The following is a 24,708-nucleotide window of genomic DNA, read 5'->3' on the forward strand; positions in this document are numbered from 1 at the left end:
TTTATCTCACTAAACATGGCCGATCACCACCACCACCACCACCACCGCCCAAATCGTATCGCCCTCCCCCCACGCGCCACCAATGCCGCCGCCGCTACTCCGACCCCCCGCCCCGCTTTCCCTCTCTTCCCCCCCACACCTTTCACCCCCGCCGCTACTCCGACCCCCATTTCTCGCCCCTCCGCCGCCACCTCCCTTTTCCTCCTCTTCTCCCTCCGCTCTCTCTACTCCCTCTTCCCATTCCTCCGCGCCTCCCCTCCCTCCTTCTCAATCTTCCCCTTCTCCTTCCTCGTCTCTCTCCTCTCCTTCTTCCTCACCCTCTCCTTCTCTCTCTTCGCCTCCGTTTTCGGCCTCGATTCTCACACTAGAAAGTCCCAGCGCCCCCTTCTCTCTCTCACTCTAATCACCCAATCCCAGCACAAGCTCCTCGCCGCCAAATCACTCCTCCTCGCCGTCGTTTTCCTGCTCAGATTCCAGGCGTTGCGCTACTGCGGCGCCGCGGCGCTGATTCTCGCCGAATTGGCCGGTATCGTCTCGGCGCGTTTCTTCCAGGAATGTAAAAATCGAATCTTTACCGATGGGAATTCGATCGGGTCATCCAAAATTCGTGGGTTTATCGCACTTTTATCTGGGTTGATCTTGTTGTCTCTCAGCTGGGATCGAATCGAATGCTTTCCTTTATCTCATGTGAATATTATCAACAGAGGGTTTGCAGCATTTCCTAATTCGAATTGTTTGAGGATTTGGCCAATGCTGCTGCCATTCTTGTCAGGGTTTTTAGGGTGTTACGAAAGGGTTTTGTCGAATTGGGGGGAAATTCGTGAGATAGGGCAGAAGAGGGTTAGGTTGATCACATTGTTGTTCACTACAGTTGTGTTGTTCATACCTGCTTGTGTTAGCATGTTTGTGTTTGAATTCGAGGGCGATAGCATTTTGTTGTCGAGCCTAAGCTGGCCGTTGGCGAATACCGTAGTTTTTGGGGTGCTTTTGAGTGAGAATTACACTGATGAGAGATCAATGGCTGCATCTAAAGATAATCAGAGGGAGTATTTTGTGACATTTATTTGTACTCTTGTGTTGGAGTTGTTCTATTTTCCCGAGCTCTCGTTGTGGGGATTGCTTATATGTGGTTTGTTGTTGTGGATAGCGGTGAGGGAGCTGAATCCTGTTAGTTTTAGTTATCCTGAGTTGGGGTATGAGTCTAATGAGTCACGTGGTTTTGAGGTGATGAAACCTCTTAGGCACATTTTGAGTGAGCGGAAGTCACGCAAGATTGCTCTGTTTCTGCTGATAAACACTGCTTATATGGTTGTGGAATTTGTGGCTGGTTTCATGAGTAACAGCCTTGGGTTGATCTCTGATGCTTGTCACATGCTGTTTGATTGTGCTGCTCTGGCGATTGGTTTGTATGCTTCTTATATTTCGAGGTTGCCAGCAAATGGCCAGTTTAATTATGGGCGTGGGAGGTTTGAGGTTCTCTCGGGATATGCCAATGCTGTTTTTCTGGTTCTTGTCGGAGCATTGATCACATTGGAGTCATTTGAGCGGATTTTGGACCCTCAGGAGATTTCCACGAGTAGCCTGCTGTCTGTTTCGATTGGAGGCTTGGTTGTGAATATGGTGGGGCTTGTTTTCTTTCATGAGGAGCATCACCATGCCCATGGTGGATCTGGGTCGTGTTCACATTCCCATCACTCCCATGGCGAAGAAGCTCATTCACACGAGCATCATCATTCACAGCATGGCGACAAGCATCAGGAACTTGTGGGCATTGTCCATGACTGCAGTGAGAAATCGTGTTCAAAACACGAGGACCACCACCACCACCACCACCCGAAGACTAAGCCGCACAACCATGATCATGAACATGTTGAACTACACGGCCACAATCATCATCATTCCCATGTAGATGATCAGCACCACCACTTGCTTCATGACCACCAAAATCATGTCAGCCAATCAGATCATAACCACAGCCATTCGGGAGAGAAGGAAAAACAAGACCTCCACCTCCATTATCAGAAACATGTTGAACCACACCACCACCACCACCACCACCATGATGTCAATGTGGACAATCAACATCACCACTACAGCCATTCGGGAGAGAAGGAAAAGCACGACCTCTACCTCCACCACCGGACTGATCAACTCGGCCATCATCAGAAACATGTTGAACCACACCACCACCATGATGTCAATGTGGACAACCAACATCACCACCATATCCACCACCACAATCATGCCGAAGAAAAAGAAAAGAAACATCACCACCACCACCACATTGACCACAACATGCAAGGCATCTTCTTGCATGTCCTGGCAGACACCCTGGGAAGCGTTGGAGTTGTTATCTCGACTTTACTGATCAAATACAAGGGCTGGCTCATTGCTGACCCTGCCTGCTCAATATTTATCTCAGCACTGATTGTGTCATCTGTGATTCCATTGCTTAGAAATTCCGCAGAAGTCTTGCTGCAGAGAGTTCCCAGATCCTACGAGCAGGATCTCAAAGAAGCTCTAAACGACGTGATGAAGCTGAAAGGAGTTCTTGGCTCCCAGAATTTTCACGTCTGGAGCTTCACCAACACAGATGTCGTGGGGACCATCCATCTCCATGTTTCAGCAGACTCTGATAAACTTTCCATCAAGAAACAAGTTTCACACATTTTACGCGGAGCTGGGGTCAAGGATTTGGCTGTGCAGGTAAAATGCATCACCGAGTCACTTCAACCCTTATGACTGCCTGCATAATGTTCCGGTAATTCCAGAACTTTCTTCTTAGAATTTTCAGCAGAAAGCATGAATGCCATTAAATCTATGATTGCAAAATGTATATCAGTCCCTTTAATTAATCATGTTATAAATGAGGATAGATGCTTGATCATACTTATCTTAGTCTAGCTATTAGTACCTCGAGGCCTCATTGTTTCCTTGGTTATAGGGTTCAGTTTGGGACATGGTGGAAGTAAAGTAGATTTACAACTGATAGAATGGCACGAAATCGTGGAAGTAAAGTATATTTTCAACTGATAGAATGGCACGAAGCTACTAACTATCGATCAAAGGCGTCTCAACAAGCAGGTTTTTCTTGTCCAGAGATTATTTTAGTTGATCACAGAACCCTAGTTTGTTGTTCTTGTTGATCACAAAAAGAGGGCTAAGTTTATGGTTCTTGTCTGCTGTAAAGGTGAGATGTAATAGAAGATGAAGGTTTACCTTCTGATTATATACACAAAATGTATCTGTATTTTTGTAGAATTAAACATCAGTTATTTAGATGATGATTATGTTTTGCTTTTAAAAGTTATTTGTTGTACAGTTTGCTAACATGACTGAAGTGATACTTTTGTTTGGCTATTTTAATATTTGTAAATCTTGCAACCTTAAATCATAAGGGAGTGTTTGATAAGTTAGTAATACCAAGATAGAGAATTATATATAGACATTTCTAATTGTTTGATGGCCCTTCTCAATCTTACTAAAATTATTACTTTAACCATGTTTATGTAATCCACTAATTTGTCAAGTTAAGTCATGTTATTTAATATACTATACAAATTTAGATAATTTTTGTTCTATCAAACAATAATGAAAAAAAATTCTATATTTACATATTTTGACATGAAGCTCGTATTTCTTATCTTGTTTTACATATCTTCTCATGTCTCATCTTTTTTATCAAACGAGTCCGTGTTTATAACTACAATCTAATACTACTATTGATTATTTATATAATATTCCCTTCATCTCATAGCATGATTGTGTTTAATGAATTGTAACGGTAGGTTACAATAATATATGTTGCAAATAAATTAATGTGTATTGGTAATAAGTTAGGGACACTGGGATAACTTTTTATATATGGTAATGCTTGTATTTTTATAGGGTAAATGAAAATGAAAAGTGCACATATTTTTATGGGACAGAAAATGAGACAGAAAGAATATATTATGGTTCTCTTTTGCATGGAAATAATTTGAATCAATATAATAATGTACAATAAAAAATTTAACTTTGAGATCCAATATGTTATACAAACATGTTATAAAATGATGACGAATATACCATTGGATCCCAAAAATGTAGTAGCTTTAAAAATGTCCAAACTACGAGAATTATGTGAGATCTGGTCAACGTTTTAATTATTTGTTGGAAATAAAGTTTCAAAAGTTTATTAATAACTAATTACTAATCTAATAGAAAAACAGGTATCATTAACTTTCTTCGATTGTTTTTATTCTTTTATAAGCTTAGTTTTGTACATTTAATCACCAAATACAGAAAGTGAAACACACAAGAGCGTACAAAGCGACATCGTTTTAAGAGACGAAATTATCTGCTTTGCATTGTCAATTCACCTCGACTCAAAATCACTGTAACTGTAATACCTAAAATCTTCGATTTAAGGGTTTAAGAAAGGATTCTTGACCTTTTTTGATCACCGGAAAATGGACAGCGCCGATGAGAAGGTGGTCGTAGTGATCTTGGTGGCAGGTCCAAGTAAAGGTTCGATTTTTATAAGTCTGTTCTTATTTCTGTCTAATCTATCAATACTCCTCTGAATTCTTTCTCATCCCCATTTCAATGGCGTTTTTGCTCAGGGACTCGATTTCGGCCGCTTTCTTTCAACACTCCAGAGCCTTTATTTCCTTTGGCTGGTCAACCAATGGTTCATCACCATATATCCGCCTGCAAAAAAGTATGTTTCACTTGTTTTTGGAAAAAAGAATAATCATTGCTGATTTTCTTCTGAAGGTGGAATTACTCAGATATTACTTTTTCTTTGTATAATTTGTGTGGTGGCATCTTGCATTTGTGTTTCAAATTTACAATGTGTTAAGCTGGAAGATTCAGAGTGTTGTTTTAATAGTTGAGAGTGTGCAGATACCCAATTTGGTCCAAGTTTTTCTTATAGGATACTACGACGAACGCGAATTCGCTCTATATTGCTCTTCGGTGTCTAATGAGCTCAAAGTTCCTGTGAGGTGAATGTTAACAGATCTGTTAGTGAAATATGGTTTAATTGTTTCTACAAGTTTGAGTTATATAAACAGATCTATTCTTGAAATGTTATTACCAGTTTCTTTTTTTGTTTTTTTCAGATACTTGAAGGAAGATAAACCACATGGCTCAGCAGGAAGCCTTTACTACTTCAGGGATCGAATCATGGAGGAAACCCCTGTATGCATTACTGATTACTGAGTCAATATTTATTGAATTGCCTCATCAAAACCCTACTTCTTTTCGCGTAGCGTTCTGGTTTCTAAATTCACCAGTTTTGCCTTCTTACACTGTATGCTTTCGTTCCTGCAGTCGCATATTTTTCTGCTGAATTTTGATGTCTGCTGCAACTTTCCCCTGCTTGAGATGCTTGGTAATCATCGTCTTTCTTCTATTTTCTTGAAGAATGCATTTGATCTTATGTAGTTATGTGTATTCTAACATCTTTTTTTGCAATTGTCTAACTGCAATTTCGGTTGTTGTTTAGAGTCCCATAAAGCCTATGGTGGGATTGGCACATTGCTAGTTATTAAGGTGAGTCTCCTTTCACAAAGTCTTCTTCTTTTAAGCCGGCTTATTTCAATACAGACCTCAACTCAAAGTTGTTTCTGTGAAATACTCTCTCTGAAATTGATTCTGCAGGTTTCTGCTGAATTAGCCAGCCAGTTTGGCGAGTTGGTTGCTGATCCGGCTAGTCAAGAAGTGCTGCACTACACTGAGAAACCTGAGACCTTTGTATGTTTCATACTAAAACTCCACATGCTTAGTTTAGAAGCTGACCATATTCCCTTTTTGGGCTTACATCATTTTTTTCTACTTGTAATTACAGGTGAGTAATCTGATTAACTGCGGTATTTATGTCTTTACGCCAAACATTTTTAGCGTCATCCAGGAAGTATATCGGCTCCGGGAAGAAAAAGGTCTGTGAAGCTGAATTATGGTATTTCTTTTATCTTACAACTACTTCATGAACTTACCAATTCTATTAACAACTCAGTTTCAAATATCTTCAAAACCTGCGATACCAAGTAATTTATACTATGTGATTGTGATATAGAAGTTGTGAAGATCTAGATTGAAAATCTGCTGAAATTCTACTTTCACTTGTGACTGTGATATCAGTATTGATGATTATATTTCATTCAATTAACTGCAGCATACACTCGCAATTTACCAAATTACGAGTCTCAGCAATTTGCTATAAGGTATAACTAGCAGCCATAAAATTCTTCGCCTTTTGCACATTAGTGGCGTTCTAAGAATCAAGAATTTTATCATTTTTATATACTCCTATAAACCGTTATATTTGGATTTCATCCTCATTTTAGTTACCGGGTTGATTAATCTTTCGTTTAGGTCTCTTCCTACAGATTTTGTTAGGTTGGACCAAGATATTTTGTCGCCTCTTGCTGGTAAAAAGCAGTTGTATACATATGAGACCACAGAGTTTTGGGAACAGATCAAAAGCCCTGGGTAAATCAATCTTCGCATGTGTTGTGGCAATTCCTTTCTTCCATGTATCTCAACCCTTAGGAACATCTTAACTGACTCAAATATATAACTTTTCAGAATGTCTATCAAATGTTCTGCTCTGTATCTTTCTCGATTCCGCTCCACCTCTCCACATCTGCTGGCCAGTGGGGATGGCAACAGAAGTGCTTCTGTTGTAGGAGATGTTTATGTTCATCCATCAGCAAGAGTGCATCCTACTGCAAAGGTAAATTCAACTAATCTCTTCAGCAAGATGTTTTTGAAAACGCACGTAGAATCTAATAATTAGGATCTTTCCTGGAAGATGTTTGTTGTCATTGCTTTGATTCGTTTCGTTACACAAACAGATTGGACCTAATGTCTCAATATCAGCAAATGTCCGTATAGCGCCTGGTGTAAGACTCAAGAACTGCATCGTGCTAGATGATGTTGAAATCATGGTGCGTTAGCCAGATAAAATAAAGTAAAGCATTCAAGCTGGTTATACTTATACAATTGTGTAACACGATCTTTCTTGGGCAGGAAAATGCTGTTGTGGTGAATGCAATTGTCGGGTGGAAGTCATCTCTTGGACGATGGTCGCGTGTCCAGGTACTACTCTACCTTAGTTTTCACTCGAATGTGTGGGATAAGGTGCAAAAACACCTGGTTACAAATTTGTTTCATCATTCTTTCAGGCTGACGGAGACTACGACACTAAGCTAGGGATAACAATATTGGGTACGCCGCTGCGACCACATCTTGCCTGTACATGTAAATTTCCTTATGATTAGGCTAACACTGAATTCTCATATTCTGATGCAGGAGAATCGGTGACTGTCGAAGACGAGGTTGTTGTGATAAACAGCATAGTTCTTCCGAATAAGGTGCTCAACCTAAGCATGCAGGAAGAAATCATCCTGTGAAGATTTTGATAACGATAATTTGCTTGGGCAACCATGCTGCACAATCAAAGGATTACTAATGTTTATACATATTGTATCTGTTTCCCGACCAACAAATTTTGTTGTGTGATAAGTGAGCTTACTTTGTGACGTGACATTCTAGTTGTCTAAATATTTAATGTTTTACCAAATTCTATTTTGCATAAATTAAAAAAAAAATAGTATCTAAGAATTAGGATTACTAAAAGATCATTTTGGACATTTCAAAAAACAAGATATGGGGGTGTAGATGGCTTATGTATGCACTTAAACATAAACTGGTAATTATAGCGTATGACAATACACTAAAAAGGCCGAGTAATTTCCGACAATTGCAAGTGTCTATATAATACACAGTCGCATATCTCATCTCATCTACATCTCATCTATCAGCATTAGTGGACATTCAATAAGACTAAAATATACCCCATTTGTGCTATGGTTTCTGCCTGAGAATATATAGTACACATCTACATAATCTATTAGTCCAGTGGAACCAGAGTAGTTCGGCATAGCCAGCTTTATATGCTCCATCGAACAACCCGAAGGGGCTGACGACTATTTCTACAAAACTTCCAGCAGCATGTGCTTCAAGATTTCCGACTTAGGTTGGAGAGATCTACTTCTCACCAACAGAAGTTGCAAACCGATAGCAGGAACATGTTCTATAATTTATATGACAGCAGCATCTATTGCAAAGGCTTTATCTGCAGCATGTACGCCTGTATTTCCATGGGAGGGATAAGAATGTGACCTTCTTGAGCGCCATTTCCAAACTGCTCATTATAGCCAAGATCTTCAGTATCATCGTGTAGAAGATTAACAGAAGTCGCTTTTGCACTCGCAACATTCATCCCCTGGAACATGTCAAACATATTGATCGGTTCGTCAGCTATAGTTGAGCACTGTGACCTGGCGGTTCGACAGTATGAATTATCCCAATGCCGCCTTTGCACAATGAGAGCAAATTTGGGCTCTCCTATGGGGAGCTGAGTGTATTTCTGAGGCCGGGGAACCTTAAAGTTCAAGATATGCAAATCGCATGGGAGAGAAGCCGCCAATGGAGAAAACGATCTTGGAGGGGGCTGCACGGATATTGGTTCAGGGCTTTTCGCAATGAACCCATGAATTGGATAGTTCAGGTGAGCACCAACCACATGAGATAGAAGGGAGGGACTTGAAGGGCGAGGATTCGAAACAGGATCTGCAGGTGATGAAATGTTAGGTTCCAACAGGATGTGGAAAAGCACATTCATAGGACGGTTGTCCATCACCCCTTGACCCAGGCCACGGCCATCATCGTTCTGAAGTCGGCGATCAAGCATGATCTCCAACCACCCATTTTTCAAGCTTGCCACACCCAAAGACTGTTTAGTATGAATAGAGAAGCGCTCTCCATTTACATCTTGCATAAATGCAAGAGAGGGCATTGGGTAGTAATTTCCCTGCAGAGGTATCTTGTCATAAGTTTCCCTGCGGCTCATCTGAAAGCCGTTTAGATCAGTGTAAAAGATCCTCTTATTGTTAACATTCGTCTTATACCGTGCTATGATTTCCTTATTAATTAACTCTTGACCAAGAAGCTCAACGTGATACTCTTTCTCAACCACAAATTCCTGTATTGTACTTTCCCCATTATACAAGCGGGTGCTGTGGGAAATTGGTGATTTCTCCCATGCTGTTTTAGGATAACAGTACACTTCCCGTACCAAATGGCCCTCTGAGATCACCATTGTTCCACCGGCTTGAGTGATAGGTTCAGCATCACCATTTGGTTTGAAGAGGTAGGCCCCACTCTCTCTGCTAGAGTACATACCTATTTCTTCACCAACAAAATTCATGCGACCATCTGTGTGACTTATTTTGTGCAAAAGTCCATGACTTACATTGAAAGAGAGAGTCTGATGTTGATTGCTAATTTCCACTGTGTCACTCTCAATATTCGAGCAAGCATAATGGGCAGGGCATGAAAGCTGCTTCGATGGAGCGAAAACTCTCAGACTAGCTGGTTTGGCTTTTTCACATCCAACAAACCCATTAGCAACATAATAAGTCTGCAATCCCATGGCAGGGACAGAAGATTTCCAGTACAGGCGGTGTCTCCCTGAAAATATTTTGTTATTGTCATGGCGCAGTTCAGGAGAGATCTGGCTCTTGACACATGTCCAGTTTGAGTCCAAAACAGTCACATCGGGTCTCTCAACAACCACCATCACCACCTCATTTCTTGTTTGCTCCAATGGGTTAAAGAGAACCACAGTCTGGACTGTACCTTCACGGGCACTAATTGCTTTATGCACAGGCTGAACATCATATCTAGACCTCATTTGTGCTGGTTCAAAATTAGCAGCAAGCTGATCATTTTTTTCATGGCGAATTCCAAGGAGGACCTCAATAGCCTTAGACATAAAAATTTCCAGGTCTTGCAAAGCCAAATGCATTCGTGTCCCATAGTCTTCAACCACATGATCCTTGGCTGTACCAGTGACGCCATCGTGATGCTGGAAAAGAGCTAAGTTCCTTCTAGCAGAAATCAACTTGTATGAAAAACTAGTGGGCAACTTCTCACATTGTGCTTTTTGGCAATAACCTAACAAAAATGACATCATCATTTCTCCGCCGCGGAGTGTCTGCTCCAACACTCGGTCAACAGCCTTGAAGAAAGGCCTTGATACATAATAGCCACTCCAATAATCTTGACTTCTGTCAGCATATGTAAAGAAATCACCTGATAAAGAGGGGAAACCACCAATTTCACCAGAGCCAATTTCGCCAGTAACTGAATAATTTATTCTGTCAGCCTCTTCACGCATGGTACGGAAATAGTCATCCAAAGTGCCAAATTTAGCTTCAGCATTCAAACCAGGATCAGAATTAATATAATCAAACAGCATTTGGTAGTTCCTGAACTGAGCTTCTGCTTCATCAATGCTGATGTAGCGAAAATCATCACCAAGGGGAATAAGGAGTGTGTTTGTTCGGTAAAGAGTGGATTTCTTCCTATATTGATCCAACAACAGAAGTGCCCTCTCCCTAACATTTTCATGGTCAGTCTCCACAGGATGTTGTCCCCAAGGACAACGCTCATACATAAATCCCCGGATTCGAGCGAAGTCGAATTGGCAACAAACAGCAGGATCTGGCCCACAGGTGTGAGGAATATCATAAGAATAAAAGGGCATCATGTGGACAAATATATCAGTTGATTCCTCAGAATCCCAGCTCTGCCTCCATACGTACTCAAGATTCTTATGCCATGACAACTCCTTCTTCAACTCATAATGTGTTCTCTGTATAAGCATGTTTTCAAATCCCATGCGACGGAGAAGATAAGCCATAGTGGATGAATAGCCAAATGGATCAATTGACCATGAATTCTTAGGAATAACCCCAACAGTTTCATTCAACCACATGTTTCCCTCTGTCATCTGAGACACACAGTTTATGATCAATACTTCATAAGTAATGAGTCTCCACCAATCGAAATTAAAGTTGCACCTAACATTATACTAAAACGTCCAGAAAAATCAAATCTCTATCATAACCATAAAATGGAAGTACATGTATCTACATTGCTATGTGATGGTAAGCATGATACTAATTTTTTTTCCCTTGGGGTGGTGGGGTGGATAAGATTTGAGATGGAACTGAATGGGACATATATATGCATCATATGAAGCAGAATCATAGTCATAAAAGGCACTAGGTGGTGGACCAGGTCAAAAGTAGAATCTAATCAAGTTGACGCCCAACAAGCAGATTTAGGAAAAAATGGTGTGGATTTTTACAGCACTGACAAAACCACATGGCTATATGATACACTCATACACATGATCTATCATTTTCAAAATTAATTAAAAAATCATCACTGACAGTACCATGATGTGATTCACACCCTGCATCCCTAACACACACACACACACACACACACACAACATATAGGGGTGTCTAAAATAAAAACAATTTTTATAATTATATATAAGTGTGTGTGTGTGTGTGTGCAGGCGCAGGTTAATGTAGAAACTCATTCTTATGGTGAAAACTAAAAATACTAAAACCAGTATATTGAATGTATAAAGTCACCGCATTCACAGTGAAATTAACCGCACTCATAAAAAATGAAACTAAATGAAATGTTTGCTCCTTATGAATTTGATCCCTAGTGTTGCATTCACCATCAATTTTCATAATCGGAGTGCTGAAGATGGCTTTACGTTCTTTATTAAAATATAAGTTCTCTTGTGAGCCTCTCCCAATATAGAGGTTGGTTATTATGAGTCTCCTTTTTATTGTGAGACTGCTTTTATTACTGCACCATACATATAAAAATTACTAAGTTCACTGTATAATTTACTACAAATATAACTATCTTGTGGATTCGATCCTGGGTTAATTTCATTTTCTGAGTTCAGCATTGGATTCAAAATTTTAAACTCGCTGGTGCAGTAAAAAACAGGAGACTCATGGACTCACGATAACACGAAGACATTTGATGCCTCGCCTACACACACATATATAGCCTAGAAGATTAAAGTATTTGCTTTGAGATCTTCACTTAATAAAGTACTATAAGGCAGGCAAAAATCAATGAAAGCTATAGCACTTCCATTTACACCCAAGCAGATATCAGACAGTTCATCTTACACATAATGCTAAACTAGAGTGAGTTATAATACTAACAAACAAAATTTGCAAAGTTACCTGTTCAATGATAGCAAAAAAATGTGAATTAGCCTGTACAAAGATGAAAAAACAACTGTAAGATTTTGCATCTATTAATTAATACAAATATAATGGCAATAAAAATTGAAAGGTAGTTTATCTGAAACTGAAAATATAAGGGAGTGGGGGCTGGGGGCAATGCATGCATTACTGGTTTCACATAAGCTTGACAGAACAATTTACCTCGTCATTCATAACCCATCCACCTGCAACAATTTCCAGCTGACCATTCTGGACTAAATTGGTGAAGGATTCTCTTTTCGCTTCTGAAGCATCCCTCCACCACCTCTCTAAATAAGACATCTCTTCCCATATAAACTTTCTCCGAGCATCCTACATACAACATCAACCGATCAAGCAGAATTTTATAAATTTCACCTCCTATATACACAAATCAAATTCTGGTCGTAAACAAGAACCATCAAAATCAAGGATAGAACAAGAAGCAATTATAGTTCAGCAGCATGCGAGAATTGAATGTCATCGACCTGTTATGAGTTATAACCTTGAACTGAAAGCAGCATGAACTTATTACTTATCCAACTTGCTGAGTTATGCACCAGATAAGTACAATAAAATAAAAGCCAAATTATATTAGAATTCCATTTCATCCTAAAAGATTGGTATCTATCAGCTAAATTGAGAACAAAATTCAACTTGATTTTCAATCGAATCTCACCAAACTATAAATACGTTTCTTAACAACTCCGATCTAGGTTATGTGGAGAAATAATATTAACCTTGGAAAGTGTTTCCACAATAGTGTCGAGAATATGTCTGGACTGCTTATCGTAATATTCTTCAACAGTGAGCTTCCATCCAGGATCATTATGCGAATGCGGTACCACAAACACCTTCAATTTCTCATCATCCCACTCATGACCCTTGTAACTCACGCGCCACCCCTGCTTCCACGGCCCACCGTCCTCATCCAGAAACTGGATCTTATCATACAGATCCTTAGTAGTGATATCCACATCCGCCGCCAAAATAGTCCTATTCGGCGACTTATGCACGACCGGCTTCCGAGGCCGGGCAGCCCGCCCGCGCGAAGTCGCCGATCGAAACTGTATCGGCCCGGGGACGGCGGCGAATCGGAATAGGACGAAGAGGAAGAAGAAGACGGTGACGCCGAGTCCGACTGTGAAGAAATTGGCGAAGATGAAATCGCGGAAGGCGGCGGTGGTGCGCCTCCGCGACTTCCGCGGCTGCTTGGATGGGGATTTTGTGGCGGCGCTGGGGAGGAGAGACTGCGCCCATCCGCCGGCGCCGCGGCGGGTGGAGAATGCCATGGCGGTTAGAGCGAGATCCGGCGATCGTAGCGAGCTGGGGTTTTGGTCGTCGCCTGCAAAGTCGACGACGATTTTGATGTGCCGTTGAAATCGAGATAGTGTTTAGATCTGTTTCACTCCACTACTCACTAGTTATTAATGTGTAAAATAATTAAAATTCTCATTAAAAATATACTAGGAGTAGTATAATAGTTTTACTAGTATAATCTTTGGCCATATGTCAAATACTTTTATTCATCAAGATATTTGTAATTTTGGTATAGATTCATTTGCCTAATGTATACCAATTTTTGTAGGGTTTTTGGGAATATGAAAAATATAACTACTTTACTGTAAATATTATTGTCCACTTTATATTTCTAAAAAAGTATGGTACAAATTGTATTTCTACTTTATCGACGTCACCTTTAAAATCAAAACTTTATCACTAGCTTTGTAAACAAGATAGAAATCACAGTTTTTAAATTTTTTTTTAAATAACTTCAAATGAATGAATGAATATTAATTGAATATCAATTTTTTCAATATAATTTGTGAATTTAACGACGTTAAAATAGCATTCTTATGAGATATTATTTCAATCAAACAAAAGGTCCATTCGATAATTGTGTTTTGATAATGATAATTTGTAAATTTAGCTTCTACTTGGGGACCGGAGAGAGTATATATTCTAGCTCTTCCTGATATGTGGTATGTGACTTAAATCATCTTTTGGCCATTTAGTTTGTCAATCCTCATTATTTTGAATCCAACAAACAAGTAGGATGATTAGTTGATTACATTGAAAATTAATCATGACAATTAATTTGAATGATCTTATTACCCTTGAAATTTTTACCTACCTATTTTTATTGTTATTATTAACAGTTTTTTGATATCATTATAACTTAATACAGACTAATACTACGAAGTACGTAATACTAAATACAGAATTTGAATATTTATTTATTTTGTCTCATATACTTCATGAGTTTCTTTAAAAAAATATATACTACTAGTTTTATTATGGGTCGAACGCTTAGTCATGTAAATTTATATACATAAAATTTAAATAATTTATTTATTTATTAACTAATAGTATAGCAAATCACAATGCAGTTATCTAGGGATGTCAATTGGGCTAATCCGCTCGGGTTCGGACCAATCCACTCGGGTTGCCGGGCTATTTGAAATCAGGTTATTCGGGTAAAAAATTTCGGTCGTAACCCTAAATCTTCGGGCTTCGAGCTAACCCACGGGTTATTCGGGTCAAAAGTGATCTTATGTATTACTTTCTATCAAATCCAACATTCTAACTTAAAAAAAAACAAATTATCGCAAATAGTAAAGTATTATTAAAGTGATCAAGAGAAAGAAAATAATAGCAATTGAAAATTGAAACAAAATACACAAACATATCGTGAATCTGACTACAATTAACATTTCAAAGAAGTTGAATGACATTCTTAATTGTATACCCAAAAAATAAATTTTAAGTAGTTAAAAAAAATAGTATATATAGCAGTATGTCAAAAAATAAACACTATGGAGTTGATGACATTCTTCTACATTAACTCTTGAAGCTTCAACCGGATCATTGTCTTCGAGAGTAAAGACGTAATGCGACGTTTAATATGAGTACATATTAATAACATTTATATTCCATATAACCCTAACTTTCAATTTGAGAGAGAAAATACATAATTACCATATACATACTTCATATCAATACTTCATATCAATGCTACGTTTAGGGATGTCAATCAGGCCAACCCGTTTGGGTTGTCGGGCCATTCGGGTACGTGCTATTCGGGTTATGATTTTTCGGGTTATAAAAGTTCGACCCTAACCCTAACCCTTCGGGTTTCGGGCTAACCCACCGGGTTATTCGGACCAAGTATTTTTAATTCTTTTTAATATTTTCAAAAAAATAATACGTATTTTAAATTTTCTTTAATTATATACATATTTTTAATTAATCATTCAACAATGAAATACGTATTTTTAATTTTCGTTAATATTTTTAAAAAATATTAAGTTATTTAAATTTAAATAACTTATTCATTACATAATTATTTACAAAATATCTATCAATCGTATATTTATGTTTATGTATTTAAAACATAAATCAACACTTTGTTTCAAATTTCAAACATTAATCAATTCGTAGAAAATTGAATAAAATTTTCATAACATGAGAGGTGCATCGTAGATGTAACAAAAATATTTTGAATTGCTAAAGAGTGAATTATCAAGATGCTAGCTAATTTGAGTAACTGTAAGTTTTCCTGCATTATAATTGGTCAAATTTAATTTATTCCAGCTGTAAATAAGTCAAATAATAATTTATATTTGTTTTAAGAAACATCAAAGTACACATAATTCAATGACGAAGCGGCGTCAAAACACTTTGCACTATTATATTGGAAATATACTAAAAGAAAGCTTTTATATATGAGTATTTATGAATCTATGAACCACATAGTGATTTTTTCGTGATCTTATATAGTCGATTGACATATTTGATTTTGCATGGTTTTAGAGGGTTGTCTTGGATGATTTTGAGTATGTTTACATGTTTGTTGAGAAATGATAGAAAATGGATTAGAAAATGTATACAAAATATGTGGATGTGCAGCAGCCTTGTTTGAGTCAATGGTTCTCGCGATTTTGAAGTCTGATAAACCTCTAATCCATATCATTCTCTTCGTCTTCGAAAGAGCTTCGCGTGGATATATTGCATGCCTCAATCGAAGCTTTGTAGAGAAAGTTATGACCGTTACAAAAATTACGCGCTGTGCAGAAGCCTTTAACCCTACGGGCCGACCCGTAACCCGAACGGGTCAGCCCGCCTAACTCGACAACTCGAAAGGGTCAGCCCGCCTAACCCGACCACTCGAACGGGTCAGCCCGAATGGCCGATTTTAAATTCGGGCTGCGAAATTACAACCCTAACCCTGTATTTTTATCGGGTTATTCGGGCCGGCCCGCAGGTTACGGGTTACATTGACATCCCTAACTACGTTTAATATTGATATTACCATATATACATCGTAAAAGTAGATAACCCAAAATTTTAATTATATTTTTATTTTAAATGCTCAAACCATGGGCTAACCCACAACCCATCCGGGCCAGCCAACATAACCCACCGACCCGAGCGGGTCAGCCGTGTAGCCCTATTCTGCATTTGGGTTGTGATTTTCCGGCCCTAACCCTATAATTTTACCAGGTTATTCCGGTCAACCCGCGGATTTCGGGCTAGATTGACATCCCTAAAATTATCAAACGAGATCTAAATGTATTAAACTATACAGTCAATATGAAATGCCAGAATGAATGTGTTGGTCATAAATAATGGTAACATTAGGTATGTTGCGTAAAATTTATAACCTATTACAATTACAATTGTTATTAATGGTGAAATTTTATGTGGCATGTCAATCAAGAAATCATACTTGTATAATTATTATTAATGAATTAAATGGTGTTGCCTATTCATAAAAAAATTCATTTTATTACAAAACATTAGTAATATATTACTCCCTACATATTACCATTCTAATTTTTTCATTCCATAATAAACAAAGAAAAATCCTAATTTTACGATTTTCTAATTAATTTTTAAAATTGCAAAACAACCAAAAGTTTTATACTCCATATTTGTTTGCAATTTATAAAATGATATTTTTCAAATTCCTATTATTCGAAACTTAATCGGGACCGAAATTCCAAGTAAGTTGCAACCAAACACGTCCCAACTTTTTAACGTATATCGCTCTAGCTTCATAGAGTTGTACGACTGCATTTCTCTCCTCCTCACCGATTTCCTCCTCGCAGCCGATCTGATCCGAAGCTCCAATCGACGTATACCTGGTAAATCATTGCTTGTAATCCCTCAATTATCTTTTTTTTGGTGAATTTTTAGCTTCTGATGGATTATTTTCGATACTCGTGATCTGTAAATTATGAGATCTGGGATTGGGGAATCTTAGATCCGTTTCATTCAGGTCTAAGCTTATTCATTTCTGATATCTTCTCGATATCGAGGTGATGTAAATATGATTTATTTGGCTTAGATACATTCTCGAAGTAAGTTGCCGAGGAAAACTAGTTTGTTTAAAATAGGGCTAGGTTTTGTTTTTCCTTCATTTATGTTATTGAGGAAGACGTTGACTTCATACGCTCTGCTCTTATATTGGGATGAAAAAACTGAAACTTGTCTGTGATGTTAATTTTTTGGGGAAATGGGGTAAGGATCTGATCGAGTTGATTTGCATCAAGAAGCTAGCTCGATCTGTGTGTGAGCATGCTTGATTTGATTGAATTCATTGATAACATTTAAAACTCAGCTGCAACAATTAATGTTTGGAGCAGCTAGTTGTTATTTGACAGGTTACACAGCGTACACTAATTTGCCCGATAGTCGATAATGATGCTGTGATGCTATAGATTTTGAATAGATCGTAGAATTCTGTTGGAAATATATGAGGAGTTTTATTTTGAATGCGTATGTTCTGATATACAGGGGTTTCAAAGCAAACTTTAAAGCAATTCTACAAAGGTCGAAGGTCTAACCAATAAGAAAGATGCCTCCGCAGAAAATTGAAACCGGCCACAATGATGTTGTTCATGATGTGTCGATGGATTATTATGGGAAACGTGTGGCAACTGCTTCATCCGACGGCACTATAAAAATAATTGGTGTGAGCAACAACTCTTCCCAGCATCTGGCTACTTTGACTGGTCATCAAGGGCCAGTGTGGCAGGTAATATGGGCACACCCTAAGTTTGGCTCGACACTGGCTTCTTGTTCTTATGATGGTAAAGTCATCATCTGGAAGGAAGGTAATCCGAACGAGTGGTCCCAATCTCATATTTTCACTGACCACAAATCATCAGTTAATTCCATTGCTTGGGCACCCCATGAGTTGGGATTGTGTTTGGCCGGTGGCTCTTCGGACGGGAACATTTCAGTCTACACATCTCGAGCTGACGGTGGCTGGGATACTACAAAAATAGACCAAGCTCATCCTGTTGGAGTGACCTCAGTTACATGGGCACCTTCAATGGCTCCAGGTGCGCTTGTTGGATCTGGAATATTGGAACCAGTTCAGAAGCTTGCATCCGGTGGCTGCGATAACACAGTGAAGATCTGGAAGCTCAACAATGGTATATGGAAAATGGACTGCTTCCCTGCCCTCCAGAATCACTCAGATTGGGTGAGAGATGTTTCTTGGGCACCAAACTTGGGACTTCCAAAATCAACTGTCGCGAGTGCTTCTCAAGATGGTACTGTCGTGATATGGACCGTGGCCAAGGAAGGTGATCAGTGGGAAGGTAAAGTCTTGAAGGACTTCAAGACTCCCGTCTGGAGGGTGTCGTGGTCTCTGACTGGAAATCTCCTGGCTGTGGCATCCGGCGACAACAATGTCACGCTGTGGAAGGAAGCCGTGGATGGGGAGTGGCAGGAGGTTTCCACCATTGATCAATAGAAGTCTGGTGGGACTTTTATCAGTTCATGGTTGTCATATTCGAAAAAGTATAAGACATGCTTTGTTTGATTTGAAGACCAATGGGTTTCAGTTTTCATGTACTTTAAATTCATTGTAGTTGAATCATTTTGTCTGCATTAGATGATTATGGTAAGAGAATCATTTCAGCCATTCAGTAAGTCAATTATTTGGTGCTAGTTCACTTGTTTTTCCATTGTGTAGTGAATTGGGTTTGGTGAAAATTTGAACATGGTTTATTCATGTACTTCCACCATATTGATTTAGGTCACATCTAGTTCTAGGCAATCGTGAATATTATGTTCATTAGATAGCTAATTCTGATCTCAACAAATATATTTTCGTCAAGTCCTACAATCACAAAAATAGGAGTATCAATTAAGCTCAAATGACGAAAGCCAAAAACATACTAGAAGACTGATAATCAAATTGCAGATTCACATGGGGTCAGTGGTCAATTGAACCCATCAGCACACGAGGGTCGAAAATTTGCATTAAATTCGGCTTTTAGAGTTGCCGCTGTGGAGTCAGAGGTCGATTGAACCCCAATAGTCCAAAAAAGTCAGAAAACTTCATTAAATTAGTCCAAATAAGTCAGAAAACTTCATTAAATTCGGCTTTTAGAACTACAAATATGGGGTGTCGATTGAACCCACTCGCAGTTTACAAGAGTTCAAAAATTTCACTAAATTCGACATTTAAAGCTTCGGTTGGTTCTTGTTTCTTAGTAGGTCATCGAGTAAAAGTGAAACATTTCAGTTTAGTAGTATTAGTATATAAATAAAATTTATCCAAAAGTGAAAATTGAAAATCATAAATCATGATGAGAGTAAGAAGAGAAAAGGCAAAAGTGAGTGATGGATACTCGTTAAGCCCGCGCTTCATCTGAATTCGAATTCCTGCGATGCATTAAGGTAGTGTATTCGTCCCTTTCCAAATCTGTAGACCCGAAGTCGTCAAAGTCGAAATCCCTAGGTGCGCCATGCCTATCAATTTATGATTCACCTCCGTCAAAACTCATCCGAGCTAGATAATCTCTCCAATTTCTGAAATCGATTGCTGGAATGGCGTCTCGCGATTCTCGCACAAAAGATGCACTTTACTGCCGCAAGGAGAAGTCTCTCGGTCTTTTATGCACCAAGTAATTCGTGATTTTATCATCTGTATATGATGAATACTCATATGATTCGTGCTTTCCGCTTGAGTGATTTTTTTTTGGTATTCTTCAGTTTCCTGAGGTTGTACGATCGCGAAGGCGTGGACTCAATCGGATTGGATGCTTCCGCTCTTCAGTTAGGTGTGATACTATTCTTCAATCAGGATAATAATACGATCTGTTGTTGATTATTTTTGGAACTTGAGTTTTTAAAATTTAAGAACTCGAGTGATTATATGAAATTGATTGTGAGGATGAAAATGCAAGAGATGTTACTTGTTAGTTAATAAATTCATTTATCTCCTATATTTTGATGTATAATTCTGGATTGCTTTTAATTTTTTTTAGAATTAGTATTTTGATAAAGTAAAATAAGAGGAAATTGAGTTTAAAATAGCTAACTTGATATCCTGATACAAATTCTAATTGGGAGCTAACCTTTTTTTGGACTTTGTATTTAGGTGTTGAGCGGCGAAGAATATATGACATTGTCAATATTTTAGAAGGCATTGGGGTAACTATCTTATCTTTTAATCTAAACTTGGAATTATGATTCTAACTTTAAGGGGAAATGTTCAGGTTTTACAGAAGAAAGAGAAGAATCAATACACTTGGAAAGGTTATGCTGCCGTTTCTGGGGCTTTAGAGGTGCTCAAGGTAGTCTTGTTTTGACTGGTTTTATGGAGTACAAAAAAATCAATGAATTTGGCACTCAGTCTTAATGGCATAGTAACTTTATTCTGCATCGTTTCATTACAGGAACAGGGACAGAAAGAGGAGTTCCATACCTATATCACCAATGTATCTTGCTGGCTTTAGCAAATTAAGTTTAAATTGACTGCTTGCTTTCTTTAGCTTTTCAGACTTACCTCTTGTTGTACGAGCTGATGAACGTCCACAAAATAGTCGTAGTCATGTTAACCATTATGTGTTATAAAGCGTAGGCGTGGTGTAGCATGATAATAGTACTATATTCCGCTTGCAACATATAATGCAGAGTTCTTTCCCCAGGTCTCGAACGATAAAGAACATAGTCTGCCCTCTGATTCGAAGGCCGAGTGTCCAGACAAATGCTCTCAATCGGGTAAAAGTGGTGAATTACTGAGTCTCTTATTTATGTGGAGCTATCATCTCTACCTCCTTTGAGTCACTGCCTATATTAGTATCTTCTGCATCTAACTGAATTTGGTTGTTTCTTATACTCATGTGGTTGTACAGAGCACAAGAGGGAAAAATCATTGGGGCTTCTTACACAGAATTTTGTCAAGCTTTTCCTTTGTTCTGAGGTAAGTTTTGCCTCTATCTGGATTTAGAAATCAAGTGAACGAATTCAGTTTGATCTGGATCTTCTTTCTCATCACTTAAAGGCGGAGATTATATCATTAGATGGTGCTGCATTAGCTTTGCTGGGGGATAGCCTTGACCGAACAGCTATGAGAAGTAACTCAATCTTTCTTTTAGATACGCCTTCATTATAGTGCACACATGGAAATGGTATGCAAACTTATGTAGTACTCTTACATTTTGGTTCTCATATGCAGCAAAGATTAGGCGCTTGTATGATATTGCTAATGTGTTTTCATCAATGGGACTCATTGAAAAGGTTTGTCTACAATAGTACAACTCACTTTTTTAAAATTAAACAGATCCCCATTTCCATTTCCCCCCCTGCATATAGGAAGCTGATCCTTTTCAACAAATCTCGATATTTCTACAGGTTCGCGATCCTGGGAGTGGAAAACCAGCATTTAGGTGGACAAGTGTGGGAAGAAGTGGAAATGGGTCTTCCATTGCATCAGAAGATAAGAATCGCAAGAGAAGGGCGTTCGGAGCTGATATCACCAACACATCAGTGAAAAGGTGCAACAAAAATAATGCCTTGACTACTGAGCAGCATCAGCAATGCAGCTCAAAGGAATTCGTATTTGGTCCCTTTTCCCCAAATGTTACTACGGTATGGAGCCATGAAACCAGAAAAGATGGGCAGATTCAAAACTCTGACAGTCCCCTTTGTGCTTATCGGCCTCAGTATAGCAACAAAGGTAACTAATTCCTAATTTCTTAGCTCAATTTTCTTATGAAACAACTCTTTCAAGGAATCACATTTCCTCACATGGTATATCTACGAAGCAAACTGTCTTAATTTACTACATGTTGAGCTATAGGAACTAGGCATATTATCTAATCTTATATCAATGTTGGCAGCTGTTGGAGATCTTTTTCACCACTATACTGAAGCATGGAGTAGCTGGCGTGGTGAAGCTGAAGAGAAGCAGCAGATAGAGCACGCATCTGAATGAATGTTTTGTCTTTTCCATTCGAATTCTTTTTATCTCGAAACTGGAGGCAGAAGTTATACTAGGATGTAATGATCTGATACACAACTAGAATTTGAACTGAATTTCAGTACCAATTCTTAAACTACAAAAGCCATGTATATTGGCTGTTTCTACCCGATATAAAAATTCCAAATCCAATGAAATCCTTTGTTTGGTCATTTGTATACATGATATAGTGGACATGAAAATTTTGATGAGATTACAAAATGAATATAACATACACTGAAATGAACCATAAGAATGCTCAATAATATAAAAGGGGAAAGATTATCCCAAATCATTCATGAATTGTTGTGAAAAGTATATATTGGTTCTTTTATTTGTGTACTCAATCAGAGCCAAAAAAATGCAATTCTGTCATTTGTTGTATCTTGATATCTTCAAAACAACTGTATCTCATCAGTAATTGATCAATATTTGGGGTCAGAGAAGAAACCGTTGATGGATGGCATGATCTCGGGGGACTTGTTACGGACGTACTTCCTAAGAGCATGTTGAGAGTACTTCTCCCCTTCCACATGGTTATCCAAAATACCAGCAGCTCTGTTTTCCTTATTCACCCTACATTTCACAAAAATGGAACACAGGTTTAACAATCTCATCATTTAAGTTCAAAGGTCACACAAACAAGTAGTATGAGACAGTCTATCACCTCAAGGTCCGAGAAAGTAAAAAAAGGCAATATATGATGGACTATGCAAGTATCAAACAATTTTTCATCTTACAAGATATGAAGGGTTTATAATGTAAACAAGCACTTGCAATTTCACCATCCAGGCATTAATATGACTGATTTCCATTTTTCTCATCATAAGACATTGTTTTTCAGAATATTTATCCAATATTGTTGCAAAAACCTCCATAAAGAACACCATTGTTGAGCTCTCTAATCAGAAGGACCACATATGAGGTGTGGGTTCCCCTTTTACACATACTCTCAATTTTCTATTTAGTCAAGAAATATACACAATGGCACCCTTGATTTTCAATATTGCTATGACATGTAGACAATGGTACCATAATTTGATATTTTTCCAAGACATGTACACCGAATATTATTCGGTCAGGCAAATGCCAGAATTACCAAATTATGACTGATTTATAAGATATCATGAACTATCAATATGCATGATATCTTAGTCTGTACCATCACGCATACTATTGATCAATATGCATTACTTCAAATTACCATAAAATTTTCATAAATTCGATGCACCAGGCACTGTATACTCATTAATAAATTGAAATACAAGAAGTAAAATAATTTGACTGCAAAATACTATTGGACAGCATAGTCACAGGTTGGTATACATAATCTAATGAAAAGACAATGTATAATTCAACATTATTTGAAACAGAGAATCTCGAGGACTATTTAATTAGTACTATTATTTATTTTATAGTAGTATTATATTTTTAATGTATCAGACTTTGACATCATAAAACTAGCCCACAGATCTATACATATCATAAAACGTCCTTTGAAACGAGAAAGAAAACTTGGAGAGAAATCAGCGCAGCTACAAGGTCAAAAACAATACCTGACTTCAGGATTGGTGCATATGTTACGAACCAATTGCATTCCGCAGATCCCCACCGCCACTCCGACGGCGGCGAACAACGGATACACCTAAAATTCATAAAACAAAGAATCAGATCGGAACAAATCATAAAACAAAAATGAAAATAAACCAAACCAAACCAAACGGGAAAAAGTAGATCTAGCGAGTACCTCTGGCCTGAGCCATCTCTTGAGAGCTGCAGATGAAGCCATTACGATTCAAGATACAAAATCCGAAAAATTGGGGAGCGATCTATTCAATGAATAATGGAGGGTTTTGATTTTGAAGTTGCGTGCCCTTTATATATTTATAGAGCTACAGTTGTAGTCACGCTTTTCGGCTGCGGAGGAATATTCGGTGTTGCCTCCTCTAGTCAAAACTTGACTTTGGCTTTTTTTTAACGCTAACGCGATTTCCTTTTATTTTTCTCACTTTTTTTCTGTTTTAATATGTTTTACGGATTATATTTTTGGGAGTATGAACCTAACGGTTTTATATTTTGGAGAGTGTGATAATTAAGATTTTAAAAAGTATAATAAAATATAAGTGATATATGTGATTTTATCGCATTTTTAAATAAATTATTAAATAAAATAGTACTACTTAATAGTAGTAGATATTTTAGGTAATACGCAATAGTTAAGGTTATTACTCTTTCAATTTGACTAATATAATGAGAGATTAAAACAATAATTTACACTATGCGTAAACTGGGCCGAATTTATAA

At 38.0% G+C, this 24,708-nt stretch overlaps 6 protein-coding genes across 8 annotated transcripts; 4 read left to right on the forward strand and 2 right to left on the reverse strand.

The window, feature by feature from the left end:
• Positions 1 to 3,306, forward strand: LOC121772233 (probable zinc transporter protein DDB_G0282067). Of its 3 annotated transcripts, none has more exons than XM_042169248.1 (2): positions 1 to 2,761; positions 2,945 to 3,306. In XM_042169248.1, the coding sequence occupies exon 1, from the start codon at positions 16 to 18 to the stop codon at positions 2,740 to 2,742; it is 2,727 nt and encodes a 908-aa protein (XP_042025182.1). In that variant the 5' UTR covers positions 1 to 15; the 3' UTR covers positions 2,743 to 2,761; positions 2,945 to 3,306. The 3 variants fall into 3 exon arrangements, with proteins under 3 accessions (XP_042025182.1, XP_042025183.1, XP_042025184.1); XM_042169249.1 differs by having other exon boundaries at positions 1 to 2,706; XM_042169250.1 differs by having other exon boundaries at positions 1 to 2,706; positions 2,952 to 3,306.
• Positions 3,307 to 4,289: 983 nt separating this feature from the next.
• On the forward strand, positions 4,290 to 7,570 carry LOC121772238 (mannose-1-phosphate guanyltransferase alpha-B-like). Its single transcript, XM_042169255.1, has 15 exons — positions 4,290 to 4,509; positions 4,605 to 4,702; positions 4,888 to 4,988; positions 5,106 to 5,184; positions 5,317 to 5,377; positions 5,492 to 5,538; positions 5,647 to 5,739; positions 5,834 to 5,924; positions 6,161 to 6,209; positions 6,361 to 6,477; positions 6,574 to 6,721; positions 6,843 to 6,935; positions 7,018 to 7,086; positions 7,173 to 7,215; positions 7,300 to 7,570. Exons 1-15 carry the CDS (start codon positions 4,452 to 4,454, stop codon positions 7,398 to 7,400), a joined length of 1,248 nt encoding a protein of 415 aa, XP_042025189.1. The 5' UTR covers positions 4,290 to 4,451; the 3' UTR covers positions 7,401 to 7,570.
• A 149-nt stretch (positions 7,571 to 7,719) lies between these two features.
• On the reverse strand, positions 7,720 to 13,555 carry LOC121771656 (alpha-mannosidase 2-like). Its single transcript, XM_042168487.1, has 4 exons — positions 12,881 to 13,555; positions 12,324 to 12,473; positions 12,120 to 12,152; positions 7,720 to 10,846 (listed from the first exon to the last, which is right to left on the reverse strand). Exons 1-4 carry the CDS (start codon positions 13,430 to 13,432, stop codon positions 8,108 to 8,110), a joined length of 3,474 nt encoding a protein of 1,157 aa, XP_042024421.1. The 5' UTR covers positions 13,433 to 13,555; the 3' UTR covers positions 7,720 to 8,107.
• Positions 13,556 to 17,135: 3,580 nt separating this feature from the next.
• On the forward strand, positions 17,136 to 19,171 carry LOC121772492 (protein transport protein SEC13 homolog B-like). Its single transcript, XM_042169618.1, has 2 exons — positions 17,136 to 17,287; positions 17,940 to 19,171. The coding sequence occupies exon 2, from the start codon at positions 18,001 to 18,003 to the stop codon at positions 18,904 to 18,906; it is 906 nt and encodes a 301-aa protein (XP_042025552.1). The 5' UTR covers positions 17,136 to 17,287; positions 17,940 to 18,000; the 3' UTR covers positions 18,907 to 19,171.
• Positions 19,172 to 19,729: 558 nt separating this feature from the next.
• On the forward strand, positions 19,730 to 22,585 carry LOC121771120 (E2F transcription factor-like E2FE). The gene is made up of 11 exons (XM_042167907.1): positions 19,730 to 20,065; positions 20,154 to 20,221; positions 20,542 to 20,594; positions 20,660 to 20,737; positions 20,840 to 20,881; positions 21,092 to 21,164; positions 21,299 to 21,366; positions 21,448 to 21,520; positions 21,622 to 21,683; positions 21,798 to 22,122; positions 22,286 to 22,585. Exons 1-11 carry the CDS (start codon positions 19,989 to 19,991, stop codon positions 22,378 to 22,380), a joined length of 1,014 nt encoding a protein of 337 aa, XP_042023841.1. The 5' UTR covers positions 19,730 to 19,988; the 3' UTR covers positions 22,381 to 22,585.
• An 82-nt stretch (positions 22,586 to 22,667) lies between these two features.
• Positions 22,668 to 24,282, reverse strand: LOC121771121. Its single transcript, XM_042167908.1, has 3 exons — positions 24,152 to 24,282; positions 23,961 to 24,049; positions 22,668 to 22,980 (listed from the first exon to the last, which is right to left on the reverse strand). Exons 1-3 carry the CDS (start codon positions 24,191 to 24,193, stop codon positions 22,830 to 22,832), a joined length of 282 nt encoding a protein of 93 aa, XP_042023842.1. The 5' UTR covers positions 24,194 to 24,282; the 3' UTR covers positions 22,668 to 22,829.
• Between the last annotated feature and the right edge of the window lie 426 nt (positions 24,283 to 24,708).

The sequence above is a fragment of the Salvia splendens genome, chromosome 16 (genome assembly GCF_004379255.2).
Source record: "Salvia splendens isolate huo1 chromosome 16, SspV2, whole genome shotgun sequence".
Classification (NCBI taxonomy): domain Eukaryota; kingdom Viridiplantae; phylum Streptophyta; class Magnoliopsida; order Lamiales; family Lamiaceae; genus Salvia; species Salvia splendens.

Coding starts and splice junctions, on each gene's coding strand:
- LOC121772233 (XM_042169248.1), top strand. CDS start 16: ATGGCCGATCACCACCACCACCACCACCACCGCCCAAATCGTATCGCC.
- LOC121772238 (XM_042169255.1), top strand. CDS start 4,452: ATGGACAGCGCCGATGAGAAGGTGGTCGTAGTGATCTTGGTGGCAGGT. Junction 4,510..4,604: donor GGTGGCAGGTCCAAGTAAAG/GTTCGATTTTTA, acceptor GTTTTTGCTCAG/GGACTCGATTTCGGCCGCTT. Junction 4,989..5,105: donor GAGCTCAAAGTTCCTGTGAG/GTGAATGTTAAC, acceptor TGTTTTTTTCAG/ATACTTGAAGGAAGATAAAC.
- LOC121771656 (XM_042168487.1), bottom strand. CDS start 13,432: ATGGCATTCTCCACCCGCCGCGGCGCCGGCGGATGGGCGCAGTCTCTC. Junction 12,153..12,323: donor GATGGGTTATGAATGACGAG/GTAAATTGTTCT, acceptor ATCTTTGTACAG/GCTAATTCACATTTTTTTGC. Junction 10,847..12,119: donor TTTTTGCTATCATTGAACAG/GTAACTTTGCAA, acceptor TGTGTGTCTCAG/ATGACAGAGGGAAACATGTG.
- LOC121772492 (XM_042169618.1), top strand. CDS start 18,001: ATGCCTCCGCAGAAAATTGAAACCGGCCACAATGATGTTGTTCATGAT.
- LOC121771120 (XM_042167907.1), top strand. CDS start 19,989: ATGGCGTCTCGCGATTCTCGCACAAAAGATGCACTTTACTGCCGCAAG. Junction 20,222..20,541: donor TGCTTCCGCTCTTCAGTTAG/GTGTGATACTAT, acceptor CTTTGTATTTAG/GTGTTGAGCGGCGAAGAATA. Junction 21,367..21,447: donor AGCTTTTCCTTTGTTCTGAG/GTAAGTTTTGCC, acceptor CATCACTTAAAG/GCGGAGATTATATCATTAGA.
- LOC121771121 (XM_042167908.1), bottom strand. CDS start 24,193: ATGGCTTCATCTGCAGCTCTCAAGAGATGGCTCAGGCCAGAG. Junction 24,050..24,151: donor AGAGATGGCTCAGGCCAGAG/GTACTCGCTAGA, acceptor TATGAATTTTAG/GTGTATCCGTTGTTCGCCGC. Junction 22,981..23,960: donor TGCACCAATCCTGAAGTCAG/GTATTGTTTTTG, acceptor TGTGAAATGTAG/GGTGAATAAGGAAAACAGAG.